This window comes from Rhyacophila brunnea, unplaced genomic scaffold (genome assembly GCF_057557595.1).
Source record: "Rhyacophila brunnea isolate RB1 unplaced genomic scaffold, BYU_Rbru_1.0 scaffold_18, whole genome shotgun sequence".
Lineage (NCBI taxonomy): Eukaryota > Metazoa > Arthropoda > Insecta > Trichoptera > Rhyacophilidae > Rhyacophila > Rhyacophila brunnea.
In genome coordinates this window covers 35,948,757-35,972,048 of record NW_028232837.1, presented here as the reverse complement: position 1 = coordinate 35,972,048, position 23,292 = coordinate 35,948,757, and the positions used below count along the sequence as shown (strand labels likewise).

The 23,292-nt window shown below is 34.6% G+C and overlaps 1 protein-coding gene across 13 annotated transcripts in view; it reads right to left on the bottom strand.

The window, feature by feature from the left end:
• Positions 1-23,292, bottom strand: part of LOC147073479 (uncharacterized) — a 68,651-nt gene that overhangs the window by 31,398 nt on the left and 13,961 nt on the right. For 12 of the 13 annotated variants that reach the window (XR_015070480.1, XR_015070481.1, XM_085945499.1 and 9 more), the window contains 3 exons: positions 20,334-20,474; positions 19,319-19,705; positions 18,740-18,776 (listed from right to left, as the gene is read on the bottom strand). Coding sequence is in view for 11 of the 13 variants with exons in the window: in XM_085945499.1 (XP_085801625.1) it covers positions 18,740-18,776; positions 19,319-19,705; positions 20,334-20,474 (565 nt within the window). In the remaining 2 variants the exon portion in view is untranslated. Of the gene's footprint in view, positions 1-2,225; positions 2,297-18,739; positions 18,777-19,318; positions 19,706-20,333; positions 20,475-23,292 lie in introns of all 13 variants that reach the window. The other variant, XM_085945501.1, reaches the window with a different exon arrangement.

The following is a 23,292-nucleotide window of genomic DNA, read 5'->3' as shown; positions in this document are numbered from 1 at the left end:
AGATATTTTATCATTATTTATAAATCATTGATTTCCACTATTCGGATAAAAATTCTTCTTTTAATAACTCTATGTCCCAATATCAGTAATGCATTAGGTTTAATTCGAGACTAGATTATTTGCCACACTTGTGGGAACAACATGTTGTCACTACTCACTGTACAGGGGGTCTAGGACGATTTGGCACCGCGAACTGGCCTCCGCCGATTGGCCTCCGGTAATTGGCCGCCGGTACAATCGGACGCCGGCCCAATTGGACGCCGACCCAATTCGACGCCAAACCAATTGTCCTCCGGGAGATTGGGCGCCGCACAGTTGAATTAAATGCGCAAAGGAATAGACGTACGTTACGATTTGTTGGAGTAAATAAGCAAGTTGGTTTAATATGCTTCTATCTTCTCAGTAGTTGTACCTTATACATTTCGCGCTTGACACATTGTTAATATAGATTGAGAATAATTATTATGCCTTATGATGTTTATTAAAAGAAAATAATTCTTCCCTAGATAAAACTTAAAGATGTGCATAATCAATTAATTTATTGTCTATACATGGGTACTTATTTATATTTACAAAAAATATTAAAAATAATGTTAGATGTTAGAATGAAAATAACGCAAAAATGGGATTTGTCTCTTGCAAAAATTGCGCAATCCACGATTGCGCAATTATTGATGTTTGTATTTTACATTTTTTTTATATATCCACAAAAAATGGGTTTTTGTGTCTCTTGCAAAAATTGCGCAATTATTGATATTTGTATTTTTTTTATTTTTCGGGATTTTGGCCTTCGGGATTTCAGCATTCGGGATTTCGGCCTTCGGGATTTCGGCCTTCGGGATTTCGGCCTTCGGGATTTCGTCCGGCACCCAGTACCTAAGTAGTTTATCAATCATACTATCTTAAAATACGCATTTATGCATAATAATATACATGTTTAAGCTTTATTATAATATTAAGTCGATAAAACGCTGAAATATAATGTAATTTTCATTCTAACATCTAACATTATTTTTAATATTTGTTGTAAATATAAATAAGTACCCATGTATAGACAATAAATTAATTGATTATGCACATCTTTAAGTTTTATCTAGGGAAGAATTATTTTCTTTTAATAAACATCATAAGGCATAATAATTATTCTCAATCTATATTAACAATGTGTCAAGCGCGAAATGTATAAGGTACAACTACTGAGAAGATAGAAGCATATTAAACTGACTTGCTTATTTACTCCAACAAATCGTAACGTACGTCTATTCCTTTGCGCATTTAATTCAACTGTGCGGCGTCCAATCTCCCGGAGGCCAATTGGGTCGGCGTCGAATCGGGTCGGCGTCCAATTGGGCCGGCGTCCGATTGTACCGGCGGCCAATTACCGGAGGCCAATCGGCGGAGGCCAGTTCGCGGTGCCAAATCGTCCCATTCCCCTGTACAGGCCAAGTAGCGTAACCCTAAAATATCAAATTATCTAAGTGAAAACTATAGTATAAATAAAGTATAAATTATTCAGGAAGTGAAAAAAACTGTGGGCATTGGATTTACTTAATATTTTATACGAGTATAATATTTATTAATTATTTTTTTACAGATTAAGTGGCTTAGTCTGTACGTATCCTGTGGCTTACGTTTAGAGAGGGTTACAGCATTTGGCTGGAATATTTTTTGTCAAGTTACAAATGGCTTTAAAAATAGTTTTGAATTATTCTGATATGAAATATTTTTTTTGGGATTTATGATACTTGGCCAGTTCGTGTAAGAGTATGCAATATGTCCATTACCATCAAAATATCAATTTGGTGAAACGTGAGGGTTACGGCAATTGGCCTGTACAGTGACGAATTATAGGTCAGGTCTTACTGCTGCGGAAGCAACGTAGCACGGTAAGGTAATCGTAGTATGGTTATTTTTTATAAACTAACCATATTTTTCCCTCGGAATTTGTTTTAAGTATAGTTATATTTATTCCAAATAAATGATTTCAATTATTCATAAAAATAGAAAATACCCATAATATTTTTTATAATACAATTATATTCTGTAAATGCCATGCACTACGTTTATGATAATAACTATGTTTTTTTCGTATGTGGCCTCGAAGTGCAATAATCCGTTATTGTCTTTATCGAGGAAAAATTAACCGAATTTCGAAATTATTGTTTTACTTATATTATTTATTTTTGCTGACACTGAAAGCTATCAATATCTCCAATAAGACTAACCGGATGCCTGTTGGGATATGGCGATGGTGCAATAGATCTGACGGCAGGTGGAGAAGATGGCGGAGGATTGACTGGAAGAAAAATTATAGAAAGATTATCGTAAGTATGTAAATTTCTAATATAGACAATTCGAAAAACCAAAAAAAGCACTTGTTTTATATATTTTTGCGGGCGGTTTCGGCAGATTTGTCCGGGATGTATTGACGAGCACTGATACGGGCGCATTTGGTTTGGCGGCAATGTCTGGGCGGTTTTGTCGTGATTCGTGAGATATGTGAGATAAACACACATCACGAATTTGCTCTAACAATAAAAAGTCGCCTGCGGCGCTATTACACGACATGACGTTGTGCGGTGCAATTTATGACTGTTTTATGTTGATACTCGACATCTCCATAATTCAAGTAAGCACTTAGATGTATCAAAACTACACAAAAATCTCTAAAATACACTGAAGGCCCCTACTTTTACCTCTAACACGATTTTGAAAACGCTTTTAAACTTGGCGATAGGTAGAGGGCCCGCCAAAGATCCTGGCCGGGGGGGGGGGGCGCTTGAGGATGTGGGGGCCATGCCGATAACCCATGGCGTACCTCTCTCCTCTTTGTAACTGAGAAGTGTTTAGGAGATTAGGGTTTTGATGCCGGCTTCAGTTTATTTCTTTATGAAGGTCAGAACAAAAAGCGCACCGTATTCTTAAACATTAGATTTGTTTATTTGACAAACTGTAATGCATATTATTAAGATACAAACGTAACTATATATTTAAAATAAAATATTCTTTAAAGTTAATCCCATACTTCGTCCACACTCGAGCTGTAACAGCCCCGCCCCATCCAGACCCACCCACCCACTTCCCATTATTTTGTGTTCCCTGAACGTGAAAGTTTTCGTCGCCGTGGACGGCCCTCCCTCACCCTGCAGCGGTGCTACAAAAGTGATCTACGCGATGTATGTCTGGCATGGTGGGCGACGCGTGAGTTGGCGATAGACCGAGGAAGTGGTGCGAGCTTGTGGTTAATTGGCAAACCAGATTGGCGCAAATCCAGTAGTTATAGGTTCAAGGTTCAAGTCTTGTCGGGCGTCGTATTTTTTCAAAAAAACGATGTTTTGTGGTAGGTGATCTGGGTGTTTTCAAATCATGTATGTTATATAAAAAAATCTCAGAAACATGTGATAATGTATATTATAGCGTGGGTGTAGGATGCAAATGAGACAGGAAGCTGACAAAACGTCATTTATTCACAACCGTTTACACGCCAAAGACGAAGATCGCCGAACGCGCGTAGAGTTCCAAAAATACCCAGATTGGCATCTGACTAGGGAATCCAATCCCGTAATCAAATTGTAATCCCGGGATCCCGGGACTGGTCCCGGGATTGGCATTTTTTCCATAGTTAATACATTTTTTTTTATATTTACAAATAACATTACAAACCGGTCAAAAATAAATCTAGTATAATTTATACTATTTAAGACATTTTTATACAACGTTTTCATTAGCTCGTATTCTTATTTGTCCGGTGGTTGTTTGTGCGGTACAAATCTTGCAATCGATTTTTAACTAACTTCCCGGCTAGATAGACATTTGAAACTTTTAGAATATATCAGAACACGATGCCAATGCATCGAATTCATTTTCTATTAATTCTGTTTTGTTTAGAAATTTATTTCAGAAAAATCCGTAAAAAATTAAAGACTATTATTGGTTACCAAGGCGGTGGTCCTAACAACTAAATTATTAATATATACGTGCGTTACTATGGAAATCAAAATGACATTTCAATATTTTATATTTGTTTGTTTGTTTGTTTTTTATTTAATTCATATCAAGTACAAGTTTGAGCATATTTAGTATAATAATTCAACAGAAAATTTAAAAACGTTGTATATAAAAAGTTATTTTTATCTTGTAATTATTATTGTTAATTATGTTAATTATTGTTCAATCTTGAAAATACTATAAATAATAATGTGAATTTAATATGAGATTGCTGTTTCTGGTAGTAAAGACTTAATTAATGGGTTAGCTAGATTTAAAATAGTAAAGCAAATCGTGGTGTATGGCCTTTCCGTTTCATAAATCTAATTAATCAACCAAATATGAAACTGCCGTAAAACTTATGAGATCATGGTGGAATTACTTTGTTAAAAGTGCGAAGAATTGTTTTTTTCCAATCTTTCTCATTTTTATTGATTTATGTGAAAAAATAGAATGAATCGGCAACTTACATATGGGTATAAATCAAACTTCATTCAAACTTAGTTTATTTCTAATTTAGTTATTTGTTATTAAAAGTATTTTTTCTGTTATATTTTCGTTTTTATTTTATTTTTCATAAAAATTGATAAAAAATCAATCCCGAAATCCCGGGATTATGTTTACCAATCCCGGGATTCATAGGTATCGAAAATAGCTCGGGATCCCGGGATTGGAATCCCTACATCTGACTAAATGAAGTTTCACTACCTAATTCGGTACCTGGGCACACACATATTTATTTTGTATTTGAAAATTCGAAATAACCGTTCGAAGTAGTAGCTTTAATTTTTTCTTTGCATTTTTCTTTGTTAATCATTTCTAGCGAGATATTGTGTTTTTATAATATAATATCTAGTAATTGTTATTAAACTATGGCGATATTACATATGACAAATCGAATTAATAGGCATTTCCATGTAGGTATCAAGTTATAGCTAACTTTGTAGATCAATGACCGCGACAATAATCTTTGTATATCTGTTCTCACTTAATTGGTTAATAGCCTAATTATTACATAATTATAAGTTGATAAAATAATAATCAGTACGTCATGATTGATAAAAAGAGAATTATTCGATTGTAAGTGTTCGACCGAAGTACATCGCTCTGTGCTGTGATTCACATTATTGTAACAATTGTACACCTGTACTTATGCAATTTAAATAAACTCACACCCTTCATAATCACGACCAGCGGCGGCTCCTCTAATACCATGCAAGTGCAACGCACTGCCTGCATTTTTGAAGACATCGCTCAACTTGTCATTGTTATTCATACGTGTATCACTCACTTCGCAAAGTAGAACATGTAGCAGTATTATTAACAATTCTCCGTTTATGAGCGCAAAGCAAAATAGATTTTCAGTTTGTACAGGATTACAATGAGATCATTGTATACTGCTTAAGGCCATGCATTAGTTGAGGCACGGTCTAAAAAGATCGTTGCTAGGCGATGCGCGGATTGCGGGTGGCGGGTGAAAATGACGCCTGTCAAACGAAATATTATTTGTCATATAAATCCAACATACGTCCATTTTATGTTCTGTTTATTGTTCTATTAGTAACAATAATAATATATTCATTGACATGTTTTCTTTTTAAAGTAAATGGGTAACGTTTTTAGTCATCTTTACACGATTTTAGAATTAATTGACCCGTCGCCATCACGCAGCAAAGTGACGTGTTCCTGGGTCAACATTCTCTCACTGAATGGCAGCGAGTCCAAAATTTCGTCGCGCGTACAGTTGAAAATTATTTGGCGTTTCACTGATGCGTCACCTTAAACGGTGGCCGAATGTTCCTGTAATGGCGTTTTGTTTAGAATTTTTTACACACTTTTAGATCGGCGCACGAAACGATGGACTCTAGAAACAAAAACGCCAGTTTCTGTTTTATAACAATGTTGGGGAGTTAATTTTTAATATTTTTACAGTTAACATATTTAATGAATCGCCAACATTTTACGAAAGTACAAACCTGCCGCGCTTATTTCTGAACTACTCAAATTCATTCAAAATAATAAAAAAACACATCAGCGGTTATTTATTTGGCTAACGCGCTAAAGCACTGTTCGCTCAGAGCGTAAGCCATAAACTGTGACATTTATATTTCTTTATTGATATTAAATCATTCTAGCTGTTCAAATCTTTTTTGAGAAATAGTATAAATAAACAAAGACATATTTAATTTACCTTCTGAGAAGTCGGTAAGAGAACACGGTAGCCTTCGGTGATTGAGGTAATCATGAAAAGACGCTTTACGACCTTACGTGGCTAGGACACGTGCTCCAGATGCCGCCAAAAAGTGTGACACGTCGTACCCTTATGGCACAGCCTCAAGGGTTCCATCGCCATGGCCGGCCCTCACTCACCCTGCAGCGGTGCCACAAAAGCGACCTACGTGATGCAGGTCTGACATGGCGGGAGGCGCAAGAGCTGGCGATGGGCCAGTGGTGCGAACTTGTGCTTGCCCTATGCCCCAATGCTGTGTAGTGACAGGGTGAAAGAAGAAGATCTTCTCTTTATAGAAGGTAAACCATTGCGCACTACCAGAAAATGCTATTCTGAAGACCACCGGCCGCCACTGATAACGACAACGACTTCTCATCTCTCCTCGTCACAACTCTATTGGCCCTCACATCGACAACCCCTACAAAACTAAAAATAATTATTGGACTACCGTTTAAACTGTTTAAAGTAAAAATATTTAAAAAAAATCACGTAATAAAAATGTGAGGGTACTTACCGTGTACAAACCATCTCCTTTTTTTCTTGGTTTAGATTAATGATGATCTGTGATTTTTTAAAAAATAGTTGATAAGAAATATGACTGCCATATTCTTGTAGATTATAATATAAGGCTGTATCAAAAATAGTTTAAATAACATTTCCTTTACAAGCAAAACTCGGTTTCCAACTGCATTAGCGAGGCAGTGGTAAAGTATGTAGATAGTATGTAGATGTAGGTACGTAAAATGGAAAATGAGAAAACAATGATAACACGTTTTGCATTCATCTCAAGAGCCCAAATAATGTGGTCTCTTATATTTTTCGAGACGGTGACGTTCATGACCAAAGTGCCGCCCTCAAGCAGACTTAGAATATAATTCTTTTGGTAACCGGACAAAACAGACCATGATATAACAGAACATGAATAAACAGTACATGATGTAACAGGACATGAATAAAAAGAACATGAAGAAACAGAACCGTAATAAAATAGAACAGCGATAAACAGAACTATGACAACTCAGAACTATAAAAATTCAGAACAGGGGAAAAATAAAACATTTCAATTCAAGCGTATTCAAGATTACTGAAAGAAAACTACCATTGGCGAAATAAATAAATATTATTATGATTTTACTAGATAGATTACAACACATCATCGGTGTTTTGTAAAAAGGGCGAATCAACCATTTTGGCGAAATTAAGATTTTAATGAAAAAACATTATGTACTTGACTAGCTTTGTTGTGTAAAAACGGCGAATTTGTATCTCCACAGGAAAGCACTTAAAAACGATAATCGTAAGGGCGAATATCCACTTAGTATTATGAATAAAAAGCGAATGTGGCATATAAGGCCTTTTAAAATATTATATTAGAATGCCTATTATAAGGACAGTATTCTTTCTAAGCTTTATTATAAACTTATTAGTCATTTATGATCATCCACTGGTAGGTAGTTAACAAATAACTGTTAAAAGTTAAAAATCCTCCTCTTGTAAAATAGCATTTTGGTTAATTCGCCCTTTTTACAAAACACCGACGACATATTATTCAAATAGATAAAATTCTATTTTTTATCTTCACAGAATTATTAAACTCATTCTTTCGTTGTAGTCACCAGTGACGTCCCTAGAAAAAATGCCGCCCTAGACAGCGCCAAAATGCCGCCACATTTTTTTTATACAGTACTTTATAATCATCCTTTCATGACTCCAATATCTAAGAAATGTGTTGTATAGATATATTACTAACAATACTTATATATACCACTAAATCTAATTTAAATGCCATCTCTGCTTCAATAGACAATATTGCGAGTCTTCAGTTTCAGATAAGTAGATACATTTAAAAATACACTAGACAACTTCCAAAACTCGCGAGTGACTGGCAAACATATTTAGATAAATTTTAAATTAGGTATGCACGTGTCATTGCTGTTCACCAAGACGGTGACGTCCAAGAACAACGGAAGTAAACTAGATATCGCGAACCCGACAAAAAATCGTGTTAAAACTTTTATAGTACATAATTAATATATTTTGTTCCAACCGAGCTAATTTTTTTAATGGAAAGATATTTCCGTTGTTACTAAGTTTAGGTAGCTATTTCTATAAATAACTAGTGATTCTCCTCAATTTTCCGCCCTTTGGGTAACTGCCGCCCCCAAGCGACGATCAATCTACCTACCCCCATGGGACGTCACTGAGTCACTCAAGCATTTTGAGCATATTAGATTGATTAAGACGAGATAATATAGCTTGCCGGCAACACCGACTTGAGTCACCTTTAATCGAGACTTTCCAAGTGATGCATGCACAAACGGTATAATTGAATTTTATACGGCGTATTAAAACCCTGTATTATTACAAATCTATACAACATAAAAGAGATATGACAGATTTTAATATTAAATGTGTTATTTTTCCTGTGTTCTAAAAATTCATGGTTTTGAATTGCTATATTTATATTTACTAGCTGAGCCAGCTGGCTCTCGCCAGTCTGTCTCGCTAGGTCTTGCAGACAGCTTTTCGTCATAGTGACTTGGTGTTGGATTTTAATATAATAATTGTAAAGTGTGTATAGACGGCGCCATAGTTTTCTCTTCGGGATGGATTTTCATTCACGTCAGACAGTTGAACATTTAGCTGATTTGTCAGTTTTACGATCTGCATGTCGCCACTGCCAATACAAATTTGGAGTCATGTGCGTGTTCTATTCTGGAGTCTGGCCTTCTCAATATCGTCTGACACCATTTCAGGCTGCTAGGTTTAGCAGAACAGCTGGCAATCGCCGATTGTTACCACTGTTATTTTAATTTTAATACAATATATGTGTAGGTATGTGCATTTAAATATGATAAATAATTATACATCTCAATTGTGATTATCATAAATAGCGATCCAATATAACGCGAATATTAATCTCTTACGGGTCCCATTTACATAATAGAAAAAGGTTAGCAGCATAAAAAATAAATTTAAACATTATTTTGTTTCATTGTCTATAAAAAATAAATGCTTGGAGTCATAGAATAGTATTTTAAAAATCATATTTTGATTTAAAAATTAACCTTAAACAATATAGTTTCCCGGTACGGGACATTCATATCGACACAAATGTTGATAAATAATGAAGCAATACATATTATATCTGATATGAATAGGAATTTATAAGACCTAAAGATGTGGAATCAGCTTAAAGAGGCCTTCATCCAGCAGTGGATTGATACAGGTTGATGACGATAATGACGATATAAATGGGTAGGTATATAAAATCACAAATTTTAAAAAATATTGCAGTTTATATGACCAAGAAGAGTAGAATTAGGTTGGGATAACCTTCATCCAGCAGTGGATTAATCTCGGTTGATGATGATAATGATGATATTATGAATGGGTAAATATAATATCAGCAATTTTGATTAATATAGCAATTCATATGACCGACAGAAATTCAAACAACTTAAGAGAGGCCTTCATCCACCGGTGGATTGATTCAGGGTCACAATGATAATGGAAATATAAATAGATATAATATAATATCACCGATTTTGATAAATACAGCAATTCAAATGACAGAAAGGAGTAGAATCAGGCATGGGAGGCCTTTATCCAGCAGTAGATGGGTTCAGGTCAATGATGATAAGGAAGATAGAAATAGGTATAATATAGTAGTAGAATCAGGTTGCGGAACCCTCCATCCAGCAGTGGATTGAATCTGGTTGATGATGATGACGATATGAATATGTAGATAAATGTAATATCACCGATTTTGATAAATACAGAAATTCATATCACAGAAAGGAGTAGAATTAGGCTAGCGAGGTCTTTATTAAGCAGTGGATTGGTTCAGGTCAATGATGATGATGATGACGATATGAATATGTAGATAAATATAATATCTCCGATTTTGATAAATACAGCAATTCATATGACAGAAAGGAGTAGAATCAAGCTAGGGAGGTCTTTATTAAGCAGTGGATTGGTTCAGGTCGATGATGATGATGATGACGATATGAATATGTAGATAAATATAATATCACCGATTTTGAGAAATACAGCAATTCATATGAGAGAAAGGAGTAAAATCAGGCTAAAGAGGTCTTTATTAAGCAGTGGATTGGTTCAGGTCGATGATGATAATAATGATAATGACGATATGAATATGTAGATAAATATAATATCACCGATTTTGATAAATACAGAAATTCATTTGACAGAAAGGAGTAGAATCAGGCTACGGAAGTCTTTATTAAGCAGTGGATTAATCCTGGTTGATGATGATGATGATGATGATGATATCAATATGCTGATAAATATAATATCACCGATTTTTATAAATACAGGGATTCATATGACAGAACGGAGTAAAATCAGGCTAGGGAGGTCTTTATTAAGCAGTGTATTGGTTCAGGTCGGTGTGATGATGATGACGATATGAATATGTAGATAAATATAATATAACCGATTTTAATAAATACAGAAATTCATATGACAAAAAGGAGTAGAATCAGTCTATGGAGGTCTTTATTAAGCAGAGGATTGATCCTGGTTGATGATGATGATGATAACAATATGAATTTGTAGATAAATATAGTATCACTGATTTTGATAAATATAGCAATTCATATGACAGAAAGGAGTAGATTCGGGCTAGGGAGGCCATTATCCAGCAGTGGATTGGTTCAAGTCGATGATGATAAGATGGATAGAAATATGTATAATATCACAAATTTGTTAAACCAATAGTAGTAGAATCAGGTTGCGGAACTCTTCATCCAGCAGTGGATTGATCCTGGTTGATGATGATGATGATTATGATGACGATATGAATATGTAGATAGATAGCATTAGAAATTCAATACTGTCAAGAATACAGTCAACGTAGAGAAGCCTTCATCTAGCAGTGGATTTATTGAGGCTCGTGATAATAATGGCATTATATATAGATAGGTAGATAATAATATAATATCACTGATTTTGATAAATATAACAATTCATGTGTAAGTAAGGAGTAGAATAAGGCTGAGGAGGCCTTCATCCAGCAGTGGATAGGTCAAGATTGATGATGATAGGACGATAAAAATAGGTAGATACTCGTATTATACAATATCACACATTTTGATGACTATAACAATTCGTATTAATTTCTTTTATTGTTTGCAATGGCAACTTTGTTTGTTTAATATGACCATCTGATCTATGGAAATTAGTAGCCTAGGTAATTATTCAATAAAAAAAATAGTGTGTGAACAGCCACAAAGAAGTATTTAAAAAAATCAAATTTGGAATATCACGTTATCTATGATATGGGGGACAGTAGCGGACGCGCCTGTCAGATTTTTATTTACGTAGTGAATTGTACCAAAATTATGGTTTTTTCACCGGAAAAAAGTGCGCCAATGCCTACATTACGATATTTGAATAAAAATAATCGAATTCGTTTGTCAATTAAAGGATTAGAAGGTCTTAAGCGACGAAGACGTCATTCTGCTGTACGTTAAATGAAATATGGCGAATCGTATATGGTATGTAAGAAAATATCGGATATAAACGTCACGTACCTGTAAAATCATTGAAAATTTCTGAAATGTGGTCAATTCAAACGGTAGATGAATCGGTAGCGCACATTTTGAAGTGAAGATGTAAAAATAACAATAAAATGTCGCTTAAATGAGCTGTTAGTGAATTTTCCAAAATCTCTTAGGATAATAATATATAGGAGATTGTTGTTCTGTTTTTTCACCGTTCTGTTTATTCACGGAACCCGTCGCTTCTATTTTACAACGTTTTTATTAGCTCGAATTCTTGTTTGTCCGGTAGTTGTTTGTCCAGTACAAATCTTGCAATCGATTTTCAACTAACTTCCCGACATTTGAAACATTTGGAATATATCAGAACTCGATGCCAATGAATTCTTTTAATAATTTTAGCCATATTTAAGCAGAATTGAATTCATTTGCAGTTAATTCTGTTTTGTATGAAAAGTTATTTCAGAAAAATCCGTAAAAAGTAAAAGACTATTATTGGTTGCTAAGGGGGTGGTCATAGCAACTAAATTATTAATATATACGTGTCTTACTATGGAAATCAAAATAATGTGTCAAGATGACATTTCAGTATTCTATATTTGTTTTTTATTTACTTCATATCAAGTACAAGCTTGAACATATTGTAACATCAGTACTAGATCTAGCAAAATGCTTGGTTTTGTTATGAGGGTTTCAAAATCATTCGAAAACGTCCGAGTGCTACGTACATTATACGTATCATTTGTGTTGAGTATTCTTGAATATGCCAGCATTATTTGGAGTCCTAATAGGTTCATGCACACAATTAAGCTGGATCGAGTCCACAATAGATTTCTTAGATTTCTCTACTTAAGAACATACGGGTTCTTTCCTTATGATAATGACAATAAAATGAATTTCCCGACTCGTTTTCTTCTGGGTATGCTATCAATGCAATCCCTGTCTACCCGAAGAGTGATTGTTCTTTTAAAGCATTTCTTTTTACTTCTTCGTGGGTTCATTTACAATCCGCATATACTGGCAAATATTAATTTTCATGTTCCCACCAATATCACTCGCAGCTCCACGGTCTTCAAGATACCTCGTCGCAGGACAGATGTTATGTTTCATGATGCTGTGTATCGTGCAATTAGCTTATTTGATGGCACCATAAAGGTTGATTTGTTTTTTATTAATTATATAATGTTTGTAGACGTTTTAAATAGGATAAATTTATAATTGTATATATTATCATATTTCTTTAATATTTACACATGCTGTCTTTTCCACTTTCTTGTCATATTAGTTGTTATTTGTAATTAAGATATTTTTATATATTTGTATGTATTATGGCGCATTGGCCAAAAGCTGTAATGCCGTAATACTCTTTTTTTTATAAATAAATAAAATAAATAAATAAATAAATAAATAAATAAATAATAATTCAACAGAAAATTTAAAAACGTTGTATATAAAAAGTTCTTTTTATCTTGTAATTATTTAGCTTCAAACCATTTGCAAATTCGTAAGGTAGTACCTTTTTAGTAATTACCTATTTTAATATTTATTTTCGGACACCTTAAATCGTCAAATACCAAAACCGAAAATCGACTTTGACGAATTGACACACACACCATCTCTCCTGAGAATAATTATAACATGTTCACGAAACCTAGTCTAGTGGTGTATTGAGACGTATCCGGTAATTTGTACGTAAACAGTTCACCGCAGGACACTTATTCGTGTTCGTATAACGTGTTCCACGATGAACTGCACACGTACAACTTACATGTAACCGTATTTGGATACGTGAAGGTCTGTGGCGCTGTATTATCTTTTTTGTGATTTAGAAGCACCCTAATGAAAATTTTTTCTCTGTGATAAATTGCCATTACGAAAAGTATTACAATAGTTATGTTTCGATTATTTTTTTAAACTAAGATGTCGATACTTTCTAATAAAGCGACTACATCTTCTGATTCGTACAAAATCACAGCTGCTCTCAAAAGTTGCACCCAGGCTTTATAGAAAATCACATAAATATATTATTTGATTGATGATGAACACGGAGCCCTCAGAGGAAAGGCCAGCGCCTTACGCACTGGACTACGAGATCCACCAATAAATAATTATAATTATGTAAAGCTGGCTCAAAAATGGTTGTGCGGTGCGTTCATACAAAATGTATAGGCTCGTTAAACCGTCCGTACAATGCTTACAAATAATTATCGCAGTAGTTAAGGAACTGGCCTAAAGATTTTAAATTCAGTGGAACAATGCATTTTATGGATTTCAGGTCAGTACTATAATGACGTGTAGGTAGGTAGGTACTATAGTTTCACTTATTGTTTTATTATATTGCTTGAGACTTTCATGGTTTTTTTGTTATCGTAATTGTATATAATATTGTATCAATAGATACATAAGATAAAGTGATAATATTTATCACAGCCGTCGATAGCTGTCTTGTATACAGAATAGCTTCGCAGAAGGAAAACCGTTCTTTAAAAAAAAAAGTGCAGGAAGACTACGACATTGGTGGTAACCGGACAAAACAGAACGTGGCAAAACAGAACAGTGACAAAACAGAACATGACAAAACAGAACAACCAGTGGAAAAATAAAACATTCATTTTTGTAGAATCGATTTCTTAATTAAATAAGAATAAAAAACTTAAATTTATAAACGAAATATATATAAATATTTAATATTTAAAAATTTTTCAATTTTTAAGTGAAATTATCAGCTGTTTATTAGGTATATACTATCACCAAATATACCATCCCGAAAGAATGTCTCTAATTCCGCCTCAAAAATTTAATTTAAAAAAAAATCACTATATGCAACCCCGCAGATTTACAAGCCATTGAAGTTAAGCCCTCTAATCCAAAACCCGCCACGCACCACACTCGGTCTTAATCGAGCGTATCACGTGGCCCTACTTTGGCGATGTGAAGCATCTAATTCAGTTTTAGGCCGGGAATGCCATAGGAGAAGATACCCAGGACTAAGGTTGCTATGCTCAAAGTGAGCTCTGACTGACTTTACTTTCTAATGCAAAGTGCCGGGGAAAGAAGAGCAAAAGGAAATTATAAAAATAAAAAATGATTCTAGTGTATAGGTATATAACAAAAATAATAAAGCTGATCATACGGACAGCAAAATTATGTGAAGGGATCTTCACGCTCGCAGTAACACGCCGCAATTTTTTAAAATGCAAGATAATTGGCCTTAGTATTAACCAAATCGGACGGCTCGATGGGCCCAACAGCTAGTTGGACCGACCTGAGCATCTCCTACCGTTCGGAGTACATTTTAAGACATTCCCAGAGGATGTGGTTGGCATCCTGAATTCCCCCTCCGCATGGACATGTCGGACGGCTTACAAGTCCAAGCTCAAAGAGCTTGCCAGCGAACTAACCATGTCCAGTCACAATTTGACTGGTGTGACTGTCAGGAGTTAGATATTTGGTTATCTCCAATCGTCATTTAATATTTGAAAAAAACATTTATGTGTGTCGGACCTTGGTTGATTCATCCCACCGTCGCTGCCAGGTCTTCCACGCCGCGTCATGCGTCATGAGACGTATTGTCCGCTTCAACAAGGCTATTTTTTCAGCAACAAGCCGAGGAGGTGGGGCAAGGTGAAAGTCACCAACAACGGCCTCCTCGTCTTTGAAGAGCATCGTTGACGCGTTGCTGACCTGTATGTGCAGATTTAGTGGGAAAATGCCAGCCAGTACCGGGAGCGCGTTTCTAGAAGCTGTTCAGTAGGCATTGGTAATGGAAAGCAGCGCGCTCCGCTATCCGCATAAAAGAGTGTTCTAAGTTTGACATTTTTGGGATACGAAAGCACCACGCACTAGCAGCGTAGGCGGCGATCCCCATAGAAATGGCGCCGTAGGCGATCTTAAGCGCCCTTACTTTTAAACCCCATCCATTTATACTCAGAGTTATTTCACGAATATTTAGAGTTATTTCACGAATATTTAGATTTATTTCACGATTAATTAGAGTTATTTCATCAATAGATCGATCGAGTTTCGTATTGGTTCTACCATAATAGAGAGGCGCACCAGCATGGGCTGCCCCTAGTGCCCTGCACTCGGGCCCCTCCTCTGGAACACAAAAAATGTAAGTGCAACCATCGTATGATGTCCACATGAAGAGAAAAGCAGAATGGTATACTGCTAAGACTATTGATAAACAAAGACTATCTAGTGATCACAAATTTAAATTTTTATTTTGATTTGCAGTCGGTTCTCCAAATTCCTTCATCAGACGTTAGCCTAATGTATTACACCCGAAAATTGTCTTCATATAACCTGGTAAATTTATGAATCCGCATCTCCTAATTCAGCATTTTGTTATTGCTGGACCGATTTTAACGGGAAAAGGAGAAGTTCTGTGATTGGATCATTTCTCTATAAATATTTGGTTAATTTGCCGCAGAATGTGACTGAAGTGTTACTATTTTCAGACACATGCGGAAGCCAAAATCACAACCAGCATGTTGCGGCCCTTCTCAGTACCTGTGTGGTTCAAACGAGTCGCATTCAAGTGATAGAAAATACATTTTTAGAGAGCGGTCATTCGTATATGGAGGTAGATACGACGCATAGTGCCATTGAAAATGCAAAAAAAATATATCCCAGTTTACACAATGCAAGATTTGATATCATTTTTTAAGCTAGCACGATCTTAGAAAAATGACAATCAAAGAAGTTCTGAATATAACGTAACAAAACTTAAATATGATAGTTTCTTTGATATACGTGAATTATTGTTCGATAAATATTATAAACGGTCAAAAAATACCGAAGGAGATACTGTGAATTGACTTCTCGTAAAAATTTTGAAGTATTTGAAGGATGAACCTGGAATATTAAGGCCAATATAAACAAATTTTATCGTATGGAAGGGGAAAGTACTCAAATCGACCAGCAGAAATTTAAAAAATTGTATACTAAAAATATACCAATCAGGTAAAAAAGAATGATTTACTAAAGTTTTGTCGCAAAGTTCCGTTCTATCATTCCGGAGGATTTTCATAGCAGATACAATAGTCTCTCAGCTTCAAAAACCATTCAGGGTTATACCAAAGCACCTGCAGTGGATGACAGCCAATCAGAACGTTCAGAAAATGAATGATAACATTAACTTTTTTATACAATTTAAAAATCCCACCAAAATTAAGCTGGATATCTATGTCACCACTAGGTAGGAATATTTTATTGGTATACCATGACAGAGTGATAGTCAACTAAGTACACTTTATGTGCACATAGTGGTTTTATTTGACTTCATTTATTATGTTGTATTTTTAATTAATTGTTATGAGTTTATGCCTACCCAAATAAATTGTTTGTTCAACAAATTGTTCAACTGAATAATCTTTATAGAATTATAATATTTTTACCTAATTCTAATATTTTGTTAAATGTTCAATTGAATTGTGTTCCATCTGTCATCTCCGTTATTGTATCCTTTACAATTTTATGGATTGCCTTGTTGATTTAACATAAATTTATAGATTGTACTCGTACATTATTTATTATGTTATATTATTTTTTTAATTATTTTATTTTTTACTCATATTTTCGTTCACATTCGTTTGTCCATCAAGTGCCTTATATTGTTAATTTTTTAATGTAAATTTTATAAATGAATTATTAATCAAAAAAAATTGTTTGGTGATATATTGAAATGTGTTATTGTAAGTACTTCAGTAGCTTCATATTTTGTTTTATCTTAATAATTTAGAAAAATTTTTTAATGTCTTTGTCTTGTATAGGTATGAAATATTATTATCCAATTTCATTAATTTTAATTTAATTGTTATTGACAAAGTATTATTGGATGGATAATTCAATGTATTGGCTGATTATTTGTGTCGCCTTTTGAATTTGTTTTGATAAATGTCTATTTTATAAAGAGTATTCAGTTGAAAATGTCTCTCTGAGGCGGACGAAAACGGTCCAGATTATTAAAAGTGGAATAAGTACAAAAAAAATCGCGTTTTTAGGGTTAACAAATCTATGTTCGTGTTAATCATTTGACACTTTTTGCTGACCTATAACATGTAACACAAACCCCTGAAATGTCTCCCTCTCATCACCAAAGTACAAGGAACGAAGCCGATCATCTCACGCGAGTTCTTCAGTAGGTATCAATACTTATACATTAGTTTAAAAAACCGTTATTTTGAAAATAATGCATTTTCTTTATATATAGTGTATAAAATTTCGCATGATACGGGAGTTGATGACCCAGAAAGCTCTCAGAATCAAGCTAAGATGTCGTTTATGGAGACGGAACATTTGATAAAGCACCCAGCATGTTTTATCAACTGTATACATGGCATGCCAAGATTGGAAATTCTCTATACCTACTAAATAAAAAAATGCATTATTTTAAAAATAACGGTTTTGTAAAAAATGTATATATTATACCTAATACAGTAAAGTTGATGATTTCACTTAAAAATTGAAAATATTTAAAATATTACTTGTTTATATAAGTATTTAATTATTAAATAGATTTCACAAAAATGAATGTTTTATTTTCCCCTGACTGTTCTGTTTTGTCACTGTTCTGTTTTGTCATGTTCTGTTTTGTCACCGTTCTGTTCTGTCATGTTCTGTTTTTGGTGAATTGATGCCCTACAGAAGGACTTGCGGGCGCTGTAAGTAATCAGCTGGAGAATAAAAGCAGATTGGAAGAGTCTGATTGAGGTGGCAAAGGACCACCCCGGGTTGTAGTGGCAGAAAAAAAGAACTTTGAACATTGAGTCATTGGGAATAGGACTGCACCTAGGAATACAAGAAATCGTCTTGTATGTCTTATGCAATATATTATTTTTATATATTATAGCGGAACATAATTTGCTGCATAATTAAATACACATTTGATTTCATTAGCTGTTAAGGTCTTTACGCAGCTGTATCATTAATATTAAAAACTGGGTTTTTTATTGCGTACGTAAACATAATAACACGTTTCTACAGTACGTACCATTCACTCCTGGTGGGCCGGCTGCTCCTGGAATTCCCTGGAAAATAAAACACAATAATTTGTAAAGATATCATGGTACCCTTTTTCCTGCTGAATCATGTCAATTATTTCAATTTTTATTCTTTCATTGATTTGTCACCTTTCGGATTGCGCTATTCTTACGCAATATCTTGCTGATATAGCTTTTTTATTTACATTATAGACTTCCTACATTTTAAGTTTTGTTAAATACAAAAAATATGTCATTTTAATATTTCACACTTCATAAAATCAGATGTCCTTTTTTGTCTTATATTATTAGTTTAACAATTAAGCTTCTTACTAAAATATTATTTTAAATTTTCTATTTCTCTCTAAGGGGGTAAGATAATGTAGGTACCTACGGGGTAAGAACGGAGACTTTTCAACTTCGGCACAGACTACGCAGAGTGTGTAAACATCCCATTCAAACAGTATGAGAAATACAGTCCGCAATCTACGGTTACCACCAGTCATAGTTACAAGCATTCGTATATGTGTGGTAGAATTTTGGTATTCTCGTTAGTTGTATTGACATTTACTTTTTATAAAAGTTATTACCTGTGGTCCGGGAGGTCCTTGCGCTCCCAGAGGCCCTGGTGGTCCCTGTCCTCCTTGCGGTCCAATTGCTCCGACAGGCCCTGGCGGTCCAGGTGGGCTTTGTGCTCCCTGAGGTCCTGGTGGTCCAGGAGGTCCTTGCGCTCCCAGAGGCCCTGGTGGTCCCTGTCCTCCTTGCGGTCCAATTGCTCCAACAGGCCCTGGCGGTCCAGGTGGCCCAGGTGGGCTTTGTGCTCCCTGAGGTCCTGGTGGTCCCTGTCCTCCCTGTGGTCCAGTTACTCCTACAGGCCCTGGTGGTCCAGGTGGTCCAGGTGCGCTTTGTGCTCCCTGAGGCCCTTGTGGTCCAGGGATTCCAGATGCCCCCTGAAGCCCTTGTAAACCTTGTTCACCCTTGAAAAATAATTCTTTACATTTAGTTCGGAATTTAATAAGTCGATAAATACATTGCAGTAAAAGCAAATGACATAAAGACATTAAGAATTTCAACTTGGTTGCTCTTAAAAAATTTTGATGTTTAGCGTGAACTAGGTATTTTTCCCTCACCCATACGATGCTCGACTATTTTTGCTTTTGTTATGATATTAATAAAGGGTATTTTAATATTGATTAATTTAATAAAACGCAAATTTTTTTAGTAGTTCTTCCAATTATAATAAATAAATTTGGACCGGTTTCGTCCGCCGTAGAGGGACATTTTCAACTGAATAATATTTATAAAACAGGTATTTACCAAACAAATTCAAAAGGCGACAAAAATAATCTACCAATACATTCCATTATCCCTCTAACAATATTAATTGAGTTAGCATTTACTTGGTAGAATTCAATTTTACAAGAAATGAAAATATAAATAATATTAATTTCTACAAGTTTTTTTATTTAAAAAAGAATATAATATTATTTATATTTTCATTCCAAATATAATTTTGCGTTTTATTAAATGAATTAATAATACAATGCAGTTCCACGATGAATTGACAGTTAGCACAATAAAAAAGGATGTTTGTATCAATATTACCTTCATGCCTAAAGGACCAGGTGATCCCATGGGTCCTACCATTCCCGAATCGCCTTTAACTCCCGCGACTCCAGTAAGTCCTGGAGGTCCGACTGGCCCTATTGGTCCAGGCAGACCTTGGATACCAATACCGGCATCACCCTGGAAAAACATTAAGATAAATAATTATTTCCTCTAGTCTATAACGACTGCTAGACAGTGTTTATCTCAGATGTAGAGTTGGGTTTTTCCGAGAAAATCTCAATCTCAAGATTCGGGATTTCCAGAAAAGAATTCTCTAGATATCGAGAGAATTAAAAAAATCTAGAAAAATCTTAAAATCAGCGTAAGACAAATTCCAAAAAATTATGACTTTTTTTATTTAAGTAGAAGACAAACAAAATAGAAGTAGGAAAACAAAAATAATTTAAACATTAAAAATAGAATTTCAAAAAACACAGACTGTCAATGACTGCGTCTGACAATCGCGTACGCTTTTGAGACAAAATTCCCTGATGTTGAAAAATTGCGCCCATTTTGAAAGGGCAGGCGTGCTCAGCGTGGGTCAAAATTGAGCTTTTTTTCTATTTTCAAAGCATGATTTTGGACATACCTTAAGCGTTGTATATAATCTATTTATATAATTTTGAAGCCTTATTATTCTTTATATTTATTTTAAACATTTGATGGCTGCATAAAGTATTTTTATTACATAAAATAGTATTCTTTTAAACCTCTCGCTCTAATGTTTTAGAATATAGTCATATTTCAGTACATAAAAAATGTGCAGTGGTGTTAAGATTTTTTACATTTATTAATTTTTAAACGCATTTATAAAACCATCAGTATAATTTATATCGTCATTATTATAGTGAAATATTTACGATAAAAAATTATATTGATAATCTCTGTGATCCCAAATTTGACGAAGCTCCATTTTGACCTACGCAGAGCATGTCCCCCCTTATCCCCCGTTCAGTCTTTGAACGTTTTGTATTTTTTGTCTACTTTTTTCATAGAGAATAATTGTTTTTTTCAATTAATATTAAATCTGATAATAAAGAAATCCCGAATCCCGAGAAAACATTCGCGGGATCTGGGATTTCCCGAAATGTTAAAAATTTCAATTCTCGAGATTTGGGATGGAGAATCTCAAAAATTTCTCAAGAATTTTCGTCGGGAAATTCCCGAAACATAACTCTTCTCAGATGTATTTTGTACTATTTATAGTCCGATATAGTCTAGTATTCAGACATCCAGTACCTATTGGCTTTACCTTCATACAAGCGAATATAAAATGCTCTCTTGCAAATAATATTATTGTTATTATTGTACAATGACTAGAATAAAATTATAAAATGCCACCACATCAACACCTCTGACCTTTCGCTTAGTCATTTTTTATTAATGCCTTAGAGTTCTGACTATCAATTAATATCTGATCTCAGAGTTACTTGACCAATTTTATTGATATTTTGATTTGCGGTTTTGCAGTGTCCTATTGAATTGTATTTCCCAACCTTTTTACACATGCGGACCTGTGAATATAGGGTAAATATTTCGCGGACCACTAAAGCAGAAATTAATAAATAGTATTTAATTTTTTAGCTTTTAAATCTTATCTTATAATAATATTATATAACGTACGCACTATGGATAGATGGAGGAGGTTGCAATTGAATTGCATAATTATAAAATGAGCGTAACTGCATTGCAGGAAATAAGATGGGAGGGCGCAGGTATCATAAACAAGAGAAACTACACTTTGTATTACAGTGGATCTGCAAGTACGCAGGGTCGCTATGGAACTGGGTTCTTAATCAGCTCTGATATGCGCAGGGCAGTACTAGGATTTGAGCCAATTAGTGAGAGATTATGTAAACTTAAACTGAAAGGTACACTTTTCAATATTACGTTCAACAACGTTTATGCCCCAGCTGACGATGCGACCGAGGAAATTAAAGATATATTCTATGAAGATCTGCAGAGAGCCTGCGAAAAAGTCTCCCCATATGATGCTCTAATTATCTTGGGAGACTTCAATGCAAAAATTGGAAAAGAGGAAGCATTTAAAAAAATTGCTGGGCAGCACAGTTTGCATGAAACGACAAGCGATAATGGTGAACGTCTATGCTTTTTAGCGGCTGCAAATAATTTAATAATTAGTGGTACATGGTTTAAACATAAAAATATCCACAAAAGAACCTGGAAAATACCTGGAAGTAATACATGCAACCAAATAGATCACATTCTTATATCGAAAAGAAGAGCGACAACAGTGGAGGATGTGCGCGTCTGCAGAGGAGCCAATTGCGATTCTGATCACTTCCTGGTGAGAGCAAAATTAAAACAAAAAATCTCCCTAATACTGAAAAAAGAAGGCCAGAGAAGAACTATATGGAAAGCTGAAAAATTGAAGGATGAAGAAATTTTGATAAATACCAGGAATCTATAGAAACAAACTTAAAAATGACTTTAATAACCGATGATGTGAATGTGGAATAGGAAAATACAAAAAACTGTATTATCACGAGTGCCACAGAAATTATGGGGAAAACAAAGCAAAAATAGATGCAGGATGGTTTGATGATGATTGCAGGCAAGCACTATTTGAAAAAAATTAAGCAAGGAAGAAATGCCTACAAAGGGAGATGCGCCAAAATTACGAAACTTATAAAGAAAAGAGAAAAACTGCAACAAAGCTCTGTCGAGAGAAAAAGCCAATGATGCTCAAAAGAATACTCCAAGACATGGAATGTCAAAGATCCCAGAAAATTTTACAAGACTCTTCGAAATCTAACGAAATCCTATCAACCCAGATTAAACTCCTGTAAGGATAGTGAAGAACAAATGCTGATCGAAAAGGAGGACATTATGGAAAGATGGAAAGGCTATTTCACAACACTTTTAAATCAGGCTTATAGTAATGGTCATGAGGAAACGGAAGAAGTATTGTACCATACTGCTGAGGAATTTATTG